The sequence below is a fragment of the Pipistrellus kuhlii genome, unplaced genomic scaffold (genome assembly GCF_014108245.1).
Source record: "Pipistrellus kuhlii isolate mPipKuh1 unplaced genomic scaffold, mPipKuh1.p scaffold_m20_p_6, whole genome shotgun sequence".
In the NCBI taxonomy this organism is placed as follows: domain Eukaryota; kingdom Metazoa; phylum Chordata; class Mammalia; order Chiroptera; family Vespertilionidae; genus Pipistrellus; species Pipistrellus kuhlii.
Window position 1 is genome coordinate 75,386,677 of NW_023425562.1, and position 19,972 is coordinate 75,406,648.

At 56.0% G+C, this 19,972-nt stretch overlaps 1 protein-coding gene across 4 annotated transcripts in view; it reads left to right on the top strand.

The window, feature by feature from the left end:
• The first annotated feature begins 2,954 nt into the window (after positions 1-2,954).
• BCAS4 (breast carcinoma amplified sequence 4) overlaps positions 2,955-19,972 on the top strand; it is a 57,196-nt gene continuing 40,178 nt past the window's right edge. Inside the window, exons 1-2 of one of the 4 annotated variants that reach the window (XM_045574571.1) lie at positions 2,955-3,478; positions 16,261-16,450. In XM_045574571.1, the coding sequence (XP_045430527.1) occupies positions 3,098-3,478; positions 16,261-16,450 (571 nt within the window). In that variant the 5' untranslated portion in view covers positions 2,955-3,097. The remainder of the gene's footprint in view (positions 3,479-16,260; positions 16,451-19,972) is intronic. The other 3 variants (XM_045574572.1, XM_036419843.2, XM_045574570.1) reach the window with 3 other exon arrangements.

A 19,972-nucleotide genomic window follows, 5' to 3' on the forward strand; every position in this document is an offset into this window, starting at 1 on the left:
GGCCCCCTCACAGTTTCCTCCCTGAGCTCCCATTTGCAAGTTAGGGTTCAAAGAGCAAAGCAGGGAGAGACGTGCTGGCAGACAGGGCTGGGTTTCTGAGCCTCACTGGGCGGGCACTGGGAGCCACTGGAGCTTTCTGAAGAGGACCATCGTGTGCTTGGGGAGGGCGGTGAAGATGGGGGCTGGCAAGGGCTTTCCTAAGAGGCCAGGCTGGAGCTAGGGAGGCGGCCTCGGGAACCAAGAGGGGTTTGGTTATCTTGTACAGAGGCTCTGGAATCAGACTGTCCAAGTTCAAATCCCGACTTTTCCATTTACTAGGTGTGACCCTGGGGATGCAATTTACCTCTCCGTGTCTCAGTGTCTTTATCTGTAAGACGGGCATCAGAGTAGGGCCTTGCCTACCTCACAAAGTGGTGGAATTTCAATGAGGTCGTCTACATGAAACGTTGAGAACAGGGCCTGGCACATAGTTGGCACTCAGAACACGTTAGCCATGCGAACTGATGGAGAGGCCAAGGGACAGTCCCCAGCACCCATGCGGTAAGCAAGCCTGGGCACAGGGCCGCTTAGAAGCACCTGTGGGATCTTTTAAACCTCCCCAGGCCAAAGCCCCGCCCCAGACCAATTAAGTCAGTCCCTAGGGTGGGGTCTGGGTCTTGTTTTCTGGAAGTTTCCCAGGAGCTGAATGCCGCTGAGCTAGGGAATCCTTGCTAATCTAGAACCTTGTGTGCCTGAGGTCTGCAGCAGAGAACTGACCTTGAAAAGACACAGACAGGCAACCATTTTGCAGCAGGAGGTGACGCCAGATGGAGTGGGGGTGGGAGGGGGTGTGACCTCGGGGCCCAGCTGGAAGTTTCTGGGGTTCCTGGGGTCCTTGAGGGCCTGGCTGTCACCGGCACCCCAACCCCAGGCTGGATGAAGGCCGCCAACCGTACCCCGGGAGGACTACCGAGCAGGAGGCCTGAGCGCAGCTCTGAGCTGGGCTTGGGCGCCAGGGGGAGCTCGTGGGGACAGCCAGGGCTCCATCCCCGCAGCTGGTTCAAACTGGTTTGGGCAGGGTGCGGCCCAGGCCGGCTGCATTCCGGGCCTCAGGCTGGCTGCCCGCCTCCCGGTCACCCCGAGATATGGGGGCCCTGGGCAGGGGCGCGAGGGCATGGGCCCAGCGCATGGAGAGCCCGGGAGATTTTTATAAATTCGGTTCTCTTTGTTAAAAACCATTGTTCTGGCCTCCCATGGGGGCCCTAGCCAAGCTAGCAGTAAGAGGGGGCTCCCCAAGGAAGGGCTACTGGCAGACTTTGGTGTGCTCGGGGCTCAACTGCAGAGCATGCAAAACGCAGGTGCCCAGCTCCCCGAAGACGCTGAGGCAGAAAGCTGGGACAGACAGGGCTCAGGCATCCGTATTCTTAGCAATCTGTGTCTAAGGCATGCTCACACATTTGGGGGAGGGGGGGAGACTAGAAACAAATGGCTGTCGGCCAGCCACTGGGCCCGGGAATCACCGGGTGCCCATCACTTCCCCAGGCGCGCCCTCTCCAGGGACAGGGTCTCTGCACAATACGTACTTTCAGCTAACACCCAGGCGTTTTGTTTTGTTTCGTTTTGTTTTGTTTTTAATTAGTCATTTTGGGCATTCAAAAACGTTTAAACATTATAACCCACAGCAGCAGGAGAATTAAAACATATCCTTCCCCAATTTACCCCCACCCCAAAGTACCCACTTTCCTAACTGTGGCACAGCTTTATCCTCTCACGACACGTGTCTGGACCCATAAACAATATATAGTGTGCTTTCACATGTTTTTAAAACAATGTTAATGGCAGAGTGCCCTATGAGCTTTCTCTCTCTCTCTCTCTCTCTCTCTCTCTCTCTCTCTCTCTCTCTCTCTCTCTCTCTCTCTCTATCTCTCTCTCTCTCTATGATCTCTCTCTCTCTCTCTCTCTCTCTCCCCCCACCCCCCTTATGCTTTTGAGATTTATCCATCAGGGGAAGTTTGCTGAGCTCAGTCCTATTTGGCTGATCGGAGGCCACTTCTGGGGCTTTCCATGGGAGAGCCCCAGCCAGCCCGCAGGAGTGAGGGTCTGCCCTCCATCCCTGGGTGGGTGTGTGTGATGTGGGGAAGGGCTCTGAGCAGGAAGGCCAGGACAGTAATGAATGGCTACACGCAGGTTCAGTGAATTCCTAGCAAATCCTTCTCCTGAGCACCTGAGGCCCACATCTCTGCCAAGAATTTTCCAGAAAATGACTCTGGCCGGAAGGCCTGAATGTTTGGGTGGGGAAGTGGAGAAGTTAGCAGTGGGCAGCTGTGCAAAAGTGGGAATTATGCGGTGACGGAAACACCCACAAGGCAGACAAAGCGTGTGCTGCCGCCCCCTCCCTATCTAGAGGGCCATCAGATAAAATATAAATTCAGACTCAATGGGAGGGGGGAGGGGTGTCCTGTATATATATATATTGGCAACCCTAAGCCCAGCCAACATTTTAAAAACGAATTTAATATTTTGGAAGGAAAATCATCCTAGGAAAAATTAGAACTCCAGACTTCCCCATCTCTCTCTACCTCGCCTAGCACACTCTTCATCAGCATCGCTGTGGGGACTGAGCCCCACCCTCTCCAGCCTCTGAGTGATGGGGGGGAGAGAGGGACCTCAAATTTAGTGCCCTTAATTTAGTGACCTGTGAGCTTATTTTAAGCTGCTTCAGGGGGGAAGAGGACCGCCACGCCCGCATTCCCTAACTTCCAGGATCCCCGCCTGGCGCCGAGCAGCTGCGGGAGGAGCAGGGGCCTGGGGGCTGGGCTGGGGGCGGGGGCTCGGTCACTCAATGAAAGGGGCTTTTACGCTTTTAGGGTAGCCGCTTCCTCTCTTGAATGCACGCTGGGTCGCCCTTTAAAAACCACCGGCGCCCAAGCCCCACCCCCGCGGGTCCAGGCTGAATCTGTCCAAGGGGAGGCCTGGCTTCTCGGCTCCCGAAAGCGCCCAGGGAGGGCGCCCCAAAGCGCGGCGGGGACCGGGAGCCACGCTCCCCGGATTCCCAGGAAAAGGGGCCCTTACACCTCGGGTGTGTGCTGGAATCACCTGGCGAACTTCAAAAATACCGATGTCCAGGTTTCAACGGAGACTGTGCGCGGCCCGAACTCTGGGAGCTCCCCAGCCCAGGAGATTGCGATCTGCCGGGGAGCTGGAGAATCGCTTGTTTACGGGCCGGGCGCGGCCGGGCGCAGGGAGCCCCGCGCGCCGCTGGGTGGCGCTGCCCGCTCGGCCCGGCGCCGCGGGAGGCGCGCACCTGACCCGCCTCCGCCGGGCTGGCCGCGGGGCTGCAGCCGGCCGGGCCGGGGCGCGGGGCGGGCTCCTGGGCTGCCCGCGCCCGCCGGACCCCGCCGTCCGTCTGATGTCGCGGGCGGGCGCCGACCAGCCGGAGCCCCTGTGCAGCGGGGCTCGCGGGCTCGCGCTCTTCCTGACCCCCGAGCCCGGGTCCGAGGTAGGGGGCGCGGATGGAGGTGCGGGAGGCAGGTCTGGATGTGCGGGGTCTGGGGCCCGCGCGCCCTGGGGGAGAATGGGACGGGGGCGGGGCCCCCAGCGCGCGGGTACCCGGACCCGAACTCGCGGCTTCTGCTCAGCATCCTCTCCCGCGCGGCACGGGGCTCCGGGCTAGAGGAGGGGCGCGAGGGGTCCCCGCTGTTGGGAAGCGGTGACTTCCTGGCGCTCCCCAGAGATGCGCGGCGGAATCCCGCCCGGTCCTCCTCTCCCCCTGCTACGCCGACCCCCCACCCCGGGACGCCCTGGGCTCTCCTCCCCGTAGGCCCCCCAGCTCGGGCCCCGCTGCCCTCTCCCTGGGGCGGAGGAGCCCTGCCGGCCCCGGGCGCTCTGCTCAGAGCTGCGGGCCAGGTGCCGGGGGAGGCGGGCGGCTGCCTCTGCGCGGGGCGCTCCGGCCTCGTCCTGCCTGTTGCTAGGAGCGAACATACTCCGTCTCTGCCTGTGCCTTCTATTTTTATTCGCACAGAATAAACAGCAGGTCTAAAACTAGACCCTTCTTCCGCGGAAGCCAATCTGTTGACGGTGCCGTGAAGAAGTGACTTGCCCAAGTTCACCAGGAGGTATTTGGATGCTCGTTCTCTTTTTAAATCTCAAAAGCAGCCCGGAAGCATATGAAATAAAGGGTGAGCACCCGCCCCCTTTTCCCTCCCACCCGGACCCCAGATCCCTGCGACCACCACCAGTGGAGTTTGGAGAACAGCAGTGCACACGTTAAAAACGCATGTACAATACAAAGGTGGGTGTGCATATACGTAGTAATAAGGTATTCCTTTTCCTAAATCTCCACTTGATGCTGTTCTGCAGCTTGCTTTTCTTTACGTGGAACAGCTGGCCAATGGGGCGTGACCGCCGATGATGTAAGGTGCGGCTGCTTTCAGGTGATGAAAATGTTCTGCAATTAGTGGTGATGGTAGCACAACTTCAAGCATTTCCTGGAAACCACTGAGTACACTTCTAAAAGGCTGAATTTTATGGTATGCGAATGATATCTAAAAAAAAAAATTTTTTTTTTGTTAATCCTCACCCAAGGATATAATTTTTTTAAATTATATTTTTTATTGATTTTTTACAGAGAGGAAGGGAGAGAGATAGTCAGAAACATCGCGATGAAAGAGAAACATCGATCAGCTGCCTCCTGCACACCCCGCACTGGGGATGTGCCGGAAACCAAGGTACATGCACTTGACCGGAATCGAACCCGGGACCTATCCACTGTGCCAAACCGGTTTTGGCCCAAGGATATACTTTTTTCCATTGATTTTTAGAGAGAGTGGAAGGAAGCGGGGAAATAGAGAGAAACATTGATGTGAAAGAGACACAGCCGTTGGTTGCCCCCGGCCCACTCCCTGACCAGCATTGTCAACCAAGGTACTTGCTGGGCCCTTCAGTCTGAGGGCCATTGCTCTCACCACTGAAAAAACCGGCTGGTGCTGTTACCTCAATTTTTAAAAACAGCATGTCCAATAGAAATCTAATCTGAGCCACAAATGTGCGCCATCCGTGTAATTTTAAATGTTCTGGGCCCACATGATAAAGGAAAAGGAAACAGGTGTGATTAGTTTCAGTTATTTAAAATAACGGGGTAGCCAGTATATCATTTCGACATGTCATCAATGTAAAAAAAAAAAAAAATCCAATGAGATTTTTGCATTTTGAAATCAGGTTTTCCGTGTTGAGCTTACACTACATCTCCACTGTGACCAGCCCACATTTTAGGTGTCCCATAGTCACCTGAGGCGGGTAGGGGTGAGTCTGCATCATTCTTTGCCTTCCTACCGTAGTATTCCACATCCCAGTGACAATTACCCCTGCTTCCTGGGCACGCACTGTGTGCAGCTCTGTGCCAGACCCTGTGCGTGGATTGCGCCATTGCCTCCTGGCAGCAACCTGGTGGCTGGGAGGCGGTGATGACGATTGTATAGCTGAGAAGGCTGAGGCCTTGCCGAATGAGGGGCATCCGTCCCATGGAGGTGCTGTAACCTATGACCCAGGCCCCCAGGGGCGGGCATGGAGGTTGGGTGCAGAGTTTTACTGGTTTGAGCAACATGAGTGTCTTTTTCGTACGTGCTCTGCCTTGCTCTCAGCAGGGAGATGTCCCTGTGCCCAGTGGCTAAACCTCAGCTTCCTTTAGTCTCTATGAGGGCAGCTTTCCAGAGGAGCTGCGTGCACTGACTCCATGTTCTCACTCAGGGCTGTCTTTGAGACTCAGGCTGGCTCGCACTCATTCGTAAGGGCCTTAACGAAGAGCCCAGCTCCCTGTAGCTCTGAGCGGCGATGGACCCACTTGGGAGCTTGCGGATTTTTTTTTCCCAGAAGAGGCAGAAACTGTCCGAGTGGAGTCCTCTGCAGCTTCTGCTTACAGCTAATTCCGTAGTAGGTCCCTGAGCCTCGGCTGTTTGCAGGTGGGCGAGTGAGTGGGAGAAGGGAGGTCTGGTTTGGGAACAGGCCTGGGCTGCAGGCCCCTCCCCCACTGGCCTTCCCCTGAGTCCGCTTCTGGCTTTTAAAGGGAGCAGTGGGGGTGTCAGACCAGCCCAGTCTGGTCCTAGGAGTGCCCTGTGGTTCCTGGTGAAGGGTACCTGCTTCATTGAACACCTTGAACCCCTGCTCTATGCCAGACACGGAGGGAACACAAGGGCCCTGCCCTCACAGGACAGGAAGCACGGAACACACAAAACCTGTCACTGGTGATGAGTGCTCCGGAGAATGTAACATGAGTGATGTGATAGCGGGCATCTCTGTGCCTGGGAGGCGAGGGGCGGGGAAGGCCTCTCTGAGAAAGCCAAGACCTAGATGTAACCACGGAGGAATGTGCTGGAAGAACAGCGATCCAGGATCTAGATGGGTGACTAGCAGAGGGACCCTCGCCTGGTCTGGGTGAGATCAGGGAGGGCTTCCATGAGGCAGTGTCGTTGCAGGCTGAGCCCTGAAGCATGAATAGGAGTTGGCTGAGAGGGAGAAGAAAAATATTGCAGGCAGAGGGGCCAGAAAGTGCAGAGGCCCTGGGCGGGGTGGAGCAGGTGCCCAGGTGGAAGAGCAGCATAGGGGGCAGTGGGAGAGGTGGCTGGTGAGGGAGGAGCCCTGCCAGCACTTGGCACTGGCTCACCGGCTGCAGGGCTGCCAAGGGGCCGCGTGCGGAGACTGGCTGGCAGGTGAGTGTTCCACTATTTCCAGTGCCCTTGGGGGTTTCTGCCCAGCCAGCTTTTGTGTCTCTTACTGTCTCTCTTTGTCTGGTTTGAACTTCCTCTTTTGGGGCAAGTTTCAGGGGGTTTGCAGAAGCTGCGTCCAGGTGGCAGGGAGAGGAGGAGATGTTTGCCTCTGGGGTGCCCTGTGACTCACAACAGGGGGAAGCTCAGGGCCCTCCCACAGGGCCGAGCACGGATGCCCACAAATTTCTGGTCTTTCGGAAATCCATTGGGCTCCCTCGGCCCACAGATGGGGTTGATGGCCCAGAGGGAAGGAAATGAAGCCAGCCCTTAATCACACGCAGGATCAGGATCGTGGCGAATGAGCAGAGGATGGTGGCAGGGGAACCCTGGGTGGGTCCCTTAAACCCAATTGGATTAGATCAGGGATTGATGTGGTTGGTTCAAACCAGAGAGGGCTTTTTACATGAAGAACTGTTATCATAAAAAAAAAAAATCCGAGTTTCACCCTGACCGGTTTGGCTCAGTGGGTAGCGCGTCGGCCTACGGACTGAAAGGTCCAGGTTTGATTCGGGTCAAGGGCATGTACATTAGTTGTGGGCACATCCCCAGTGGGCAGTGTGCAGGAGGCAGCTGATGGATGTTTTTCTCTCATCAATGTTTCTGACTATCCTCTCCCTTTCCTCTTTGTAAAGAATCAATAAAATATACATTTTTTAAAACCCGAGTTTCTTGTTTATTTAAAATTATGAAGAGCCTGGTAGTCCTGGGTCCCTGTTTCCGTTTGCACAGTCCCCACCTTCCCCTGTCGCTCCCCTGTACTGAAGCTGGTACCCGTTGCCATTTGCCCGGAGCTTGGACTTCTGTTTGTCTGTAGTCATGATGGGAGGAGAGGGAACTGTTTCTCCAAACCAGCGTCTGGACTAACGTAGGAAAGCATAAAGGTGCCCTTGAGTGTTAAGGAAGACGTGGATGAGGCTGTTGCTTTGTGGCAGCGGAGACTGTTTCATCGCTTCCAGCCTGCAAACCCCGCATGCCCGCGGGAAGCCCCGCCCCCAGGCGTGCTGTCCTGGGCCCTGCGGGTCCCTCTGGGCATTCGGTCTTCACATGCTCAGACTGGGAGCCTGTGGGCAGCGCCAGGCACAGTCTGCTATGTACCCAGCTGTCGTCCTGTATGCATGTGTTCCTCTTTTTTTTCTCTCCCCTCATTTTTTAAATTAAGGTATTATATGTGTACATACCTTACCAATCCCCACCCCACCCCCACTCCCATACATGCCCCCCCCCCCGAGTTTTGTGTCCATTGGTTACGCTTATATGCATGCATACAAGTCCTTCGGTTGATCTCTCATCTCCCCCATATCTCCCTCCCCTCCCCGCTGTAATTTGACAGTCTGTTTCTTTTACTGTCTCTGTATCTATCTTTTTGTTCATCAGTTTAAAATGTTCCTTATTATCCATAAATGAGTGAGGTCATGTGGTGTTTTTCTTTCATTGACTGTCTTATTTCACTCAGCATGATGTTCTCCAATTCCATCCAGGTTGCTACAAATGATGAGAATTCCTTCTTCTTTATGGCAGCATAGTATTCCATTGTGCAGATGTACCATAGTTCTCTGATCCAATCATCTGCTGAGGGGCACCTAGGCTGTTTCCAAATCTTAGCTATTGTAGATTGTGCTGCTATGAACATAGGGGTGCATATATCCTTTCTGATTGGTGTTTCTGGTTTCTTAGGATATACTCCTAGGAGTGGGATTACTGGGTCAAATGAGAGTTCCATTTTCAGTTTTTTGAGGAAACTTCCTTCTGTTTCTTCGGATCTTTATGGCAGACCTGCTGTGAGCTGGCACTGCGCTGGCACCGAGAGAGGCCAGGGGGACAGGGGTGGTGCCTGCCCTCGGGGACTGGCCTGGCAGAGGAGCAGACTAGTAATGATCAGAGGAACTGGACACCAGGAGGCAGCTGAGGGCCGGGATGGAGACGCAGGGAGGACTGGCAGGTGCCACAAGGCCCAGGTCCGGAGGGATGAGGAGCTGCCCGCGTGGGAGGACCTGGGTGACCAAGGGGGAGCGCGGGCAGGGCCACACCGGGCCTGGGGGCGGGGGCATGGCGTGGAGTGGATCCGATTCCGGGGTCATGGATAGAAGCCCTGAGCAGGGCGAGCTGTGAGCAGCTTTGTGGACTGCAGTCTGGGGTGCTGGAGGAGCAGGGTGGCAGCGGGGGTGGGGGAGGGCGGAGGGGACAGTGATGTGCCCTTCGGGTGGACATGGACTCAGCCACTCCCTCCCCCCCCGCAATAGGAACCTTCAGGCGTGTGAGGAGCCAGGCCACGCGGGAGCGCGGAGAGGGTCAGGCTCTGTAGGGGCGTTCCCGTCTCTCCCGCTGTGGAAGGAGCCATCCGGCTCCGAACTGCCCCTCGTCCTAGGGTGGCCGTGCCGGGAGGGAGAGCCCGCCGGAGCCTGGCCAAAGGCCCCGTCTGGCTGACCCTCAGTGCCCACCAGCCGAGAAGCTTTAGGGAAGACCAGTCCCCACTCACAGAAACCACCCTGTGCCCAGCTGCCCGGTGCCCAGCAGCGCGATGCCCAGCAGCCCGGTGCCCAGCAGCGCGGTGCCCAGCAGCCCGGTGCCCAGCAGCGCGGTGCCCAGCAGCCCGGTGCCCAGCAGCGCGGTGCCCAGCAGCGCGGTGCCCAGCAGCCCGGTGCCCAGCAGCGCGGTGCCCAGCAGCCCGGTGCCCAGCAGCGCGGTGCCCAGCAGCCCGGTGCCCAGCAGCGCGGTGCCCAGCAGCCCGGTGCCCAGCAGCGCGGCCGGTCGCGTGGTGATGCACCTGCCCAGTGGTCCCTGCGGCCGAGTCCGCTGTGAACGCACCGAGAGAGAGGCAAGAGTGGGAGTTTCACCTAAAAACCCCAGGACTGGCCGCTCCAGAAATGCGGGGGCAGCAGGGCAGGGCTTCGGTTCCCGGTCCTGTGCCTGGCCTGGGCGGAATGAACCGTGCAGTTCTAGGCGTGTGTGTGTGTGTGTGTGTGTGTGTACACTCTGTGTGTACACTCTGTGTGTGTGTGTGTGTGTGTACACTCTGTGTGTGTGTATACTCCGTGTGTGTGTGTGTGTGTGTGTGTGTGTGTGTGTACACTCTGTGTGTGTACACTCCGTGTGTGTACAGAGTTACTGTGATATAATCCTATGAACTGGTATGCACAGTTCACCCGTGGAAGTGTACAATTGAATGGCTTTTTATATATTCACAGAGTTACACAACCATCAGCCACAATCACTTCTAGAACATTTTCATTACCCCCAAGAGAAACCCTCTTCCCCTTGGCTCTCCCTCCCCCCACCCCCTCTAATCAACTCTCTCTATATATAAATTGATCTTTTCTGGACGTTTCATGTATGTTTGTGTGTTAAAGACACTGATAGGCCAGAGGTTTGAAGACCCCATTCAGCCGGTGGACAGGTTTGTGTGGCCGTCATGGTGATTTAAAAATGTTGGTTAGTTTTGAACATGTTTGAACTGGGAGAGTTTCCATAAACGTCTTGAACAAAACAGGTGTGGTGCATTCCTGCCTGGAGCAATCCACTGGAGCCGAGTAGCGGCCACCTCTTTAGGTGGCCACAGTCCCCACCCCTCCCTGCTGCCGCCCTGCCCGGAGTGCCCGCTGCCTGCTCGTGTGCTGTGGTTCTCAGAGTCGAAGGGCTCCATCAGAAGTAGGAAACGGAAAACAAGCCGCCTGGGGAAAGCTCTCCCGAGCTAAGCCACTCCCCTGTGCTCGTTTCCTGCCTGGTTTTGGGGTCCCCCTGAGTGCGCACACCCTGCCAGGGTCCAAGGTCCAGTCCTCTCTTTTAAGGATCTAGCATCTCCCTGAGAGTAACCCAGAAAAATCACCTGAACTTCCTCAGCTTTCATCTCAAGACAGTCTGAGGATTGTCTTCCTGCAGTTTCCAAATGGGGAAACCGAGGCACGGAGCTGGTCGGAGGTGTGGTGGGGACCACACAGCAGCCCAGGCTGCTGCTCGCAGGTGGGGCTCCTCCAGGAGAGGGCGTTCCTCTTCCTCCTGTCCTTGCTCACGTCTGTCCTCCTTCCCTCCTTCCAGTCTTCCCTGCGGTGGACACGATCCATTGTCACATAACAAACGACCCCAAACGTAAGTTGCTGGAAGCAACTACCATGTTTTGGTGCAGGATTGTGCGGGCTGATGGGGCTCGTTCCGGTGGTTCTGAGCCTACTTGTGAGCCTACTGGCCGGAGGCCTGGCCACCTCGGAAGGTCAGCCTGGCCTCACACACATCCGGCACCTCAGCCCCCTCTCCGTGGCCTCTCCAGCTGAGTTGTCTGGGCCTCCTCACATGCCCGTGGTCCTCAGAGAGTGACTCAGGTGCTGCAGCGTCTCTTGAGGATCTAGACTCAGAAGTCACAGAGCATTGCTTCTAGCACATTCTATCGGTCAAAGCAAGTCACAGGCCCGGCCAGATTCGGGGGTGGGAGGAACGGATCCCACCTTCTCATGGGCAGAGTCATATTGCACAAAGGTACATGGGATGGCGGGAGGTGGGGGGCCGGCTTTAGAAGCACAAGCACCTACTATGTGCCAGGAGTTGTTCTAGGCCCTGGCAATACAAAGGGGAACGAAATAGATCAGCATCCCTGCCCTCCAGCAGCTTTTATTTCAATGGAGGAAAATGAAAGGAAACAAGTGAAATATGTAGTATGGTGGTAAAAGTAAAGAGAAATAAACTGGGGCAAGGCAGGGAATGGCAGGCGAGTTGCGAGGTCAGGGGAGGCCTCATCGAAGAGCAAAGGAAGCAGGGAATGAGCTTCACCAGGGAAGGGAACAGCAGGTGCAAAGGCCCTGGGGTGAGGACGTGGCTGGTGTGACTGGTGGGGAGTGAGCAGCCGGTGATGAGGTTGGAGAGGAGGGGGAGGGTCCAGATGGTATAGGGCAGTGGTTGGCAAACCGCGGCTCGCGAGCCACATGCGGCTCTTTGGCCCCTTGAGTGTTCTAACACCACTTCTTCAAATCAGACTCACCCAGGCCAAAAAACCGACTTCTGCGCATGGGCCACGACGTTTCAATCGCACTGTATGTGCGTGTCCGCACATGGTATTTTGTGGAAGAGCCACACTTAAGGGGCCAGAGAGCCGCATGTGACTCGAGAGCCGTGGTTTGCTGACCACTGGTATAAGGAGAGAGAGTTTATTTGACATTACTGAATGAGGTGAAAGGAGGAGAGCATTTTTTTTTAAATTAAGATATAATTCATACAACATAAAATGACCATTTGAAAGTATGTAATTCAGGGTTCTTTGGTATATTCACTCTGTTGTACAAACGTCGCCCCATTCCAGAACATTCCATCACCCCCGAAAGAAACCCCGTGACCATTCCCTATCTCTCCTTCTCGCATCCCTCGGGGGAGACAACCCCAGTGTACTTCCCGTCTCTGTGGATCCGCCCCTTCTGGGTGTTCACGTCAAAGGAACCGTGTGACCATGGCTTTCGTGTCCGGCCTCTTCACTCGCATGTTTTCCAGGTCCGTACGTGGGGCGGCGGATAGCGGGACCCGCCCCTTTATGTGGCTGACTAACATTCCCCTGTGTGGATGGAGCCCATTTTCTCTGTCCGTTCATCAGCTGATGGACGTGAGCTATTTCCACTTTTCGGCTGTTAAGAACAGTGTCCAGCCTAAACCGTTTGGCTCAATGGATAGAGCGTTGGCCTGTGGACTGAAAGGTCCCGGGTTCGATTCCGGTCACGGGCATGTACCTTGGTTGCGGGCACATCCCCCATAGGGGGTGTGCAAGAGGCAGCTGATCAGCGATTCTCTCTCAACGATGTTTCTAACTCTCTATCCCTCTCTCTTCCTCTCTGTAAAAATCAATTATTTATATATATATCTCGAAAGAACAGTGTCCAGGTTTCTAACAGTGTGTGTGTGGAGGTGTTTGGATAGCCTTTGGGATGTGTTGCTGGGTCGTAGGGTGACTCTGTGTTTAACCTTTGGAAGAAGCGCCGCTGGCTGCTACACAAAATCATGGTCCCGCCTGCGGGGTCCGAGGAGGGTTCCGGGTGCTCCCTCCTCATCCTCGCCAACACTTACTGCTTCCACGTTTGGGGTCGTAGCCACCCTCGCAGCTGCGAAGTGGCATGGCGGGAGATTCTGAGCTGAGGACACTGGGTTTAACAGGGGCTTTCAGGGGAGCGGACTGAGGGGAGCAGAGAGGAAGCAGGGACCGGTGAGTGGGCTGCTGCACTAGTCCCAGCAGGAGAGGACGGTGCCCTGTGCCTGGGTGGTGGCAAGGGAGACGGGGGGGAAGCGGTCGGATTTGGGATACACTTTTAAAAAATATATATATTTTATTGATTTTATATAGAGAGGATGGGAGAGAGAGAGTTAGAAACATCGATGAGAAAGAGTCATCGATCGGCTGCCTCTTGCACACCCCCCACTGGGGATATGCCTGCAACCAAGGTACATGCCCTTGACCGGAATCGAACCCGGGACCCTTCAGTCCCCAAGCCTATCCATTGAGCCAAACCAGTCTCGGCTGGGATACACTTTTAAGGCAGAAGGATGCTCCATTATCTGAGCAACTAGACAATGGTGTTTCCACTGGCTGAGTTAGAGAAGACCATAGCAGGAGGGTCTTCCTGTGATTTTTTATGCCAGTCACTTGGCAGGCAGGAGCCAGCCCCTTTTCGTGTGTGTGTGTGTGTGTGTGTGTGCGTGTGTGTGGTGGATTTTTTGTTGCCAGCCCAGCTGGGAAGTTTCAGTTGGCGCTCTGGGCAGAGGGGATTGTGGGAGAAGAAAGCAAACGCTGTGCTTCACATGCGTTGACATAAGTGTCCACTGGCCGCGCCCTGAATGTCACTTAAAGTGAGCCATTTGTGTCCTTCCCCTGGGAGGGGGACAGTGTGTGCCCGGGGAGTCACAGAGGACAGCAAGGGCATTCACCCTGAGTACGGGCTGCTGCAGAGGGTGTGTGGGCTGCAGCCGGCAGGCCTCTGCCTTCTGAGGCCACTTAGGGGATTATCTGGAGAGAAAATGGCCCCCTGAACGATTTGTGGGCCTGTGGGGCGCTAATGCTGAGCTCCTTCCTGTGGGTTGGGAAAGTCTTGGGCTTATTCCTCCCTTGGTCCACCAGACAAGTCAGCAAACGCTTTGTGGGCTGTCTCCTGCCCGGGGCACTACCCTGAGTACCAGGAGGTGGGCGGGGAGACGGGGAGAAGAGAGCTGACAGGCAGCGATGAGGGGGACACATTCCCCCTCCCCCAGGGGCAGCGCCCGGGGGTCAAATCTGGCTTCTGTACTCAGGAGCTGCGTGACCGTGAGCAAGTGACTTAATCTTTCTGGTCCTTTGTTTCTCAGTCCAGAAAAGGGGGACACTCCAGCACCTGCTGGATGGCTTTCTCCTGAGGCTCAAATGAGATGACCCACTTATGGTGATCAGCCCTTGCTTTTGCGATCCAGTGAGACAGAGACAGAAAGCAACCACGTACACACCTACTGTGCACAGGCTGTCTGTTAAATGCAGCCACATGTATTGTCAGGTCAGCCTCCCGCCAGCCCTGTCCGGCCGAGGCTCCTGTCACAGGGCAGCCAACCGAAAGGCAGACATTAAACCCTTGGGTCAAGGTCACGGCTGGCAAAAGAGAAGGTGGGATTTGAACCCAGGACCGAGTAACTTCCCTTCTGCACCCGCCGACACAGGCTTAGACGCGCTTCCCTGGAGCAGGGCTTCAGGCGCAGCTCGGGAAGGAGGCAGCGGTCCGAGGGGGTCTCCAGCACCCCTCCATGCCCACTCCCGTCTCTCACTCGTCTCTGCATCAGAAGGAGCAGCCAACACTCTGCACCTTCTTCCTCCCTCGGCGCCTTCAAGACATTGTACCATGATTTCACTTCAGGGGGGAGAACTTCCTGTGTGTGTCCCAGCCTCCCTCGGCTGAGGTCGCCCTCCCCTGTCAAGCCTCCCCCGTGCAGGCACAGAAATAGTCCCAGCTGTGAGATGAAGGCTCCAGAGCTTAAAATTGCCCCTGGTACTATTTATACTCCTGCCGGAAAGATGGCTTTTCGCAGCCGTTTACTTTGTGGCCGTGGCGCTGCAAGCTGCCGGCTCCTGCACCGGCTAAGCATTCCCAGGCAGGTGGGTGCTGAGGGGCCTTCGGGTGTCAGGGGCGGTCCCGGGCCGCCCAGAAATGTCCGTGTCATCTCTCTGGGCAGCATGATTGGCCTGGTGAGCCAGAGAGAGAGGCTCAGGGTCACTCTAGAAGTTTCTTCCTAGATGCCTGGAATTTTTTTATTTATTTATTTATTTTTAAACACATGACTGAAACCGGTTTGGCTCAATGGACTGAAAGGTCCCAGGTTCGATTCTGGTCAAGGGCATGTACCTTGGTTGCTGGCACATCCCCGGTAGGGGGTGTGCAGGAGGCGGCTGGACAATGTTTCTCTCTCATCGATGTTTCTAGCTCTCTTCCTTCCTCTCTGTGGAAAATCAATAAAATATATTAAAACACACACACACACACACACACACACACACACACACGAAACCCTCCCTTATTTTATAAGCCTTGAGCGTTGTACATCCCTGATGGGGAAAGAAAGGGTCAGACTAATTTCTACACACGTGATGAAAGCAGGGCTTATATACTGGCCCACCCATTCACATGTGTGTTTAACTTGGTCCGTGGAGTGTTAGGAAAAAACGTACCTTTTTTTTTTTTTTTAATTTGTGCCACTGGTTAAAAACTGGGACATTTCTCATGAGGTGAGAATCTCTGGCCTCTCTTGGAAAAGGAAAGGGTCTGGCACCTTCGAGATCCGCACGAGGCCCCGTGATGTGTCCCTCGGTCACCACCCGGCCCCGGGCACAGGAGCTGGGACCCTTCACTCTACATAAAACCTCCTTCGGCACACTCCCCAATCCCTGCTCTCCAGGGCTAATGACAGGGTTTCCCAGAAACCATAGGGCCCCCGTTCCAGCTGCACTGCACACAACGGACAGTAGTGAGAGTGCGTTCTGGGCCGTCCACGGCGAGTGCTGTCACCGCAGGCCAGTGTCTGTGGAGCACACGCGTGCTGTGCAGTCACAGGTTCGGCTTCTGTTCTGCATCTCCCACGGCTCATGCTTCCTCTCTGTTTTTCAGGAGCCGTGCCTCCCGGTTTATTGGAGCCGGCGTTGAGACTGGGGGCTCAGACCTACATGAGAGTCCTGGCCCCGCCACTGGCTGGCTGTGTGTCCTTGAGCAGGTTACCTCCCCTCTCTGAGCCTAAGTTTCCTCGTCCAAACAACAGGGATCTTAGGGGTACCTTTGTTATACTTCCTGTTGGTATTTGTGTCATGTCTTTTGAAAGCTGCGTGGAGTGGCTGGCCCACGGTGGTTTTGCCCAGCCCTCAAGCACCAAGACTGTGCCCAGATTATCCCTGTTTCACGTGAGGCTGGGAGAGGTTTTGCAAAGGAAGAGTTGTTCTGGAGGGAACTGGGCAGATAACCCTGACATTCAACTTGCCCTTTTTAAAAACGAGGGGCGCTTGTCTCCCTGGAAACCATTCGCTAACCCCCAGGACGGTGTCTCTCAGGCGAAGGAGGTGGAGGAGGCCATCAAGGGGATGCTCCTGCGGCTGGAGGAGATCTGCAGCCGGGCCGGCATGGTGAGTGCCGCCCGCCGGAGCATGGTTTCCGCAGGCCACGCCAGGCCCTGCCTGAGTTTCTGGGGAAGCCATTTGGGTGGGGATTTGCCAGCCAGCAGGAGTGGGGCCTCAGCCAGCGGTGAGCGGAAAACCGCACCTCGCTCTCCCCCCACGCCCAGGCGTCCTGCCGGCCATCTTGCTGCGTCCTCCCCGGTGGTTTCTTCCTCCAGGAGCGGGCGCCGGCCAGCAGGTGGCACTCTCGGCGCCGATGCAGCCGTGCGGACGCTGAGACTATATTTAACTCCTCGCCCTCAGCTCCCGGGCAGATGTGGAGGCACCAGGAAGTGCCTCAGGCCTGTGAGGCCCTGCAAGGCGGGCGCAGCCGGGCTAGCCCTGGCATCGCCTCCTTCCGGAACCCTCTTGCTCCCCACCTTTGCCTCCTACCCTGGTTTTGGGGTCCCCTTAGTTGGGTGGGGAACAACATGGAAGAGGGTGCCTGAGGCCCAGAGGACAAGATCTCCACTCCCCACTCTCTAGAAAGCTCCTCTAGATCCTGGTGTCCCCGGGCTTGCTGCCAGCCAGGTGTGAGGCCCCAAGGAGCGATGATGGAACATTCTGGAAATGCCCAAGCTTATTAAAGGCAACCCGGCAACCAGAGATGGAGGCTTCTGCCTGGGAGCCTGGAGCCGGGAGGGTAGAGTCCGTGCTGCAGCCTTGCCCGGCCAGCCCTGTGTGCAGACTGTGGCCGGGCAGCCAGGTCTCCAGCGGAGCCTGGGAGCCTATGGGATCACAGCCAGGTAGCCCAGATGTTTATTGCACATCTGCTCCGCGCCAGGCACCCCACGGAGTGTGTCTCCTGTGTGACCTCATTGCCCCTGGAAGCAGCCCCATGCGATGGGCACCGTGTCAGCCCCCATCATCCTACAGGCCTGCCTGGTGCCCGCCTGGGCATGGCAGTGAACGGACGGAAACGGACCCACGAGGGCCTGTGTGTGTCCTTCTCGAGAGCCGATATTTTAGTGCAGGTGGTGGCTCGGGTGGGAGCTGGGCAATCAGACAGACTTCATGGCCTCTCATGGTTTTCTTCCTCACCAAATATGGACACCTTCTCTGGCTGGGCCCTGGGTGGGTCCGAGGCTGCAGGGCCCACCGCTGTCCCCGAGCCCAGGCTGCTGGGAGGGCGACGTGTGCTCCGGCTGCTGTCATTCACTGTGGGAACGCCGTCATCGCGCTGTGCTCAGGTGCAGAAGTTCTGTAAAGAGAAAGAGGGTCCAGAAGGAACGGGCACGTAATCCCTAAGACTTGGTTTGCTTTAAAAAAAAAAAAGGGGGGGGGGGGGGAAGCAGAAGCATTAAATTCTACCCGGGAAATTGGGAAGGCGTCATAGGAGAGATGGTGATTAATTTGGGGGTTGAGGACACACGGAAAGAACTCACTGCTCAGGAGAGCGGGTCCAGGCAGGGCACGCCGGGCGCAGCCTGGGCAGTGAGGGCCCACAGGTGAGGGCGGATTTGGAAGACGGTGTGGACGGGACCCAGGACATTGTTGTTGACAAGTCCTAGCCCATCCTCCTGTGGAAGGAGACCCCTGTGGGTCCGACACAGCTGGGGTGGGAGTCAGCGTGGACAGGCCACGCCTGCCTTGAAAACCGCCAGGGCTTATGGGGGAAGTCGTGTTTAGGAGGCCAGGAGGCCCGAGACTGTAGGGTCCTCTCTGAACTCCGAGATGGAGACACCCTCCCACAAAGATTTCATTCTGAGGCCGCACTCAGGTGCCCACAGCTGCTGCAGATATGTTGGATTTTTTGTTGTTGTTTTTTGTGTGTGTGTTTTTTTGGGGGAGGGAGACTGCAGGGAAGGAATTCGCTGCTGTCCTTTCTACCGTGTTTCCCCGAAAATAAGACATCCTCTGAAAATAAGACCTACTTACAGGTTTCCTTCTGAGAGGAATATAAGGCATCCCCCCGAAAATAAGGCCCTCCTAGACTCTGTCTCAGAATGCTATTGCTAAACATGAGAGATTTGGTCCACTGATTCTGAAAGAAATGGAGTCACAAGAAATTCACCAGGAAATTCAGGAATTGGATTGTTATGATGATGTTCCAGAAGATGATGACATGATTGTCATTGAATAAATGAGTAAATTCTTTTTTTTTTTAAATATATTTTATTGATTTTTTACAGAGAGGAAAGGAGAGAGATAGAGAGTTAGAAACGTCGATGAGAGAGAAACATCGACCAGCTGCCTCTTGCACAACCCCTACTGGAGATATGCCCACAACCAAGGTACATGCCCCTGATCAGAATCGAACCTGGGACCTTTCAGTCCGCAGACTGACGCTCTACCACTGAGCCAAACCGGTTTCGGCTAAATGAGTAAATTCTTGAAACTGTAGGATTCACAGTTTGTCTGGTTTGTGTTGACAACTACCGTACTACCGTACCATATACAGGTAATAAATTTCCTTTATTTTCATTTAACAATAAATGTGTACCATACTCTTCTTCATGGAAAAATAAGACACCCCCTGAAAATAAGACCTAGCGCATCGTTGGGAGCAAAAATTAATATAAGACACTGTCTTATTTTCGGGGAAACGGTAGAATGTCATGCCCCAAATCTGGATTCCTGGCTTCTTAGAAAAACCAAGATCTGGCCCCCGTTGAGTGCTGGTTCCCATCAGCCGGAGCTGCATCGTGGCTGCCCCTGAGGCCTGGCCCTGTCCCCCGGCCCCGGAGCTTCCCTGGCTCCAGGGCCACTGGCCGGACGCCATCCTCTGCTTGCGTGTCTGAGGAGGGAGCGTTCTCTGCACTCTGGGCCCTCCTGAAAGCGGGCAAATAAAGCCCGGCCAAGAGCGCCCTGTTTTGAGAAATGGGAGAGAGTGACTTCTGTGGCCATGAAGACTGTCTCACGTGCTGACGGCAGGAGCCTGTCTGCACAGACGGAACGTGCCCAGGACGCACTCTTGTGGCCCCGGTGGGCGTTTTGCTTTTGCAGCCCTTCGCTGATGCTCTGTGCTGCCCTTGTTTACATCAGGGGGTCCTCTGGCCCAACAGCTGAGGCTTAGCTTAGCGGGTGTGTCTGCATCCAGGTGTGTGAGCGCCACACACAGGGGGAGGGTCCAGCTGGCAGCCCCGCTCAGACCTCCGTTCCTTTGAGGAATGGGATGTGTGGGGACCTCTGGGCGGCAGGTGATGTCACACCATGGACCACAGTCCGGCCCCCGCCTCGGCTTTTGGAAACACTGATCCAGTTAGAGGTCTGAGAGCAGCCGGGCTCCCTGGTACACAGTCCAGAGAGAAGCGGCTTCATTTCTGGTAAAATCAGGCTGTGAGTAGAGAGTCCGACTTCCCCCTGGCGCATTAACTCTCTGCCGGCCTGTCCCTGGTGGCTCTCGGTGCCTGGAATTCGCTCCCCTGCGCCTGCAGCCTGTCTGACCTTGGGAAGAGGCCCCTTCAAGCTCCGGTCTCCCCGCTGTGGGGCCCTGGGCACAGCACGTCACCTCTCCATGCCTTTATTTTCTGCTCTGTAAACGGAGAGAGAGGTTCCGATGATCTGCTGGAAGACAGCAACCCCAGGACATGGGCTGTGAAACGACGGCCACGCATGATGTGGACCAAGACAGGGTCCGAGGGCGGCCTGGCTGAGCCCCAGGGCACCT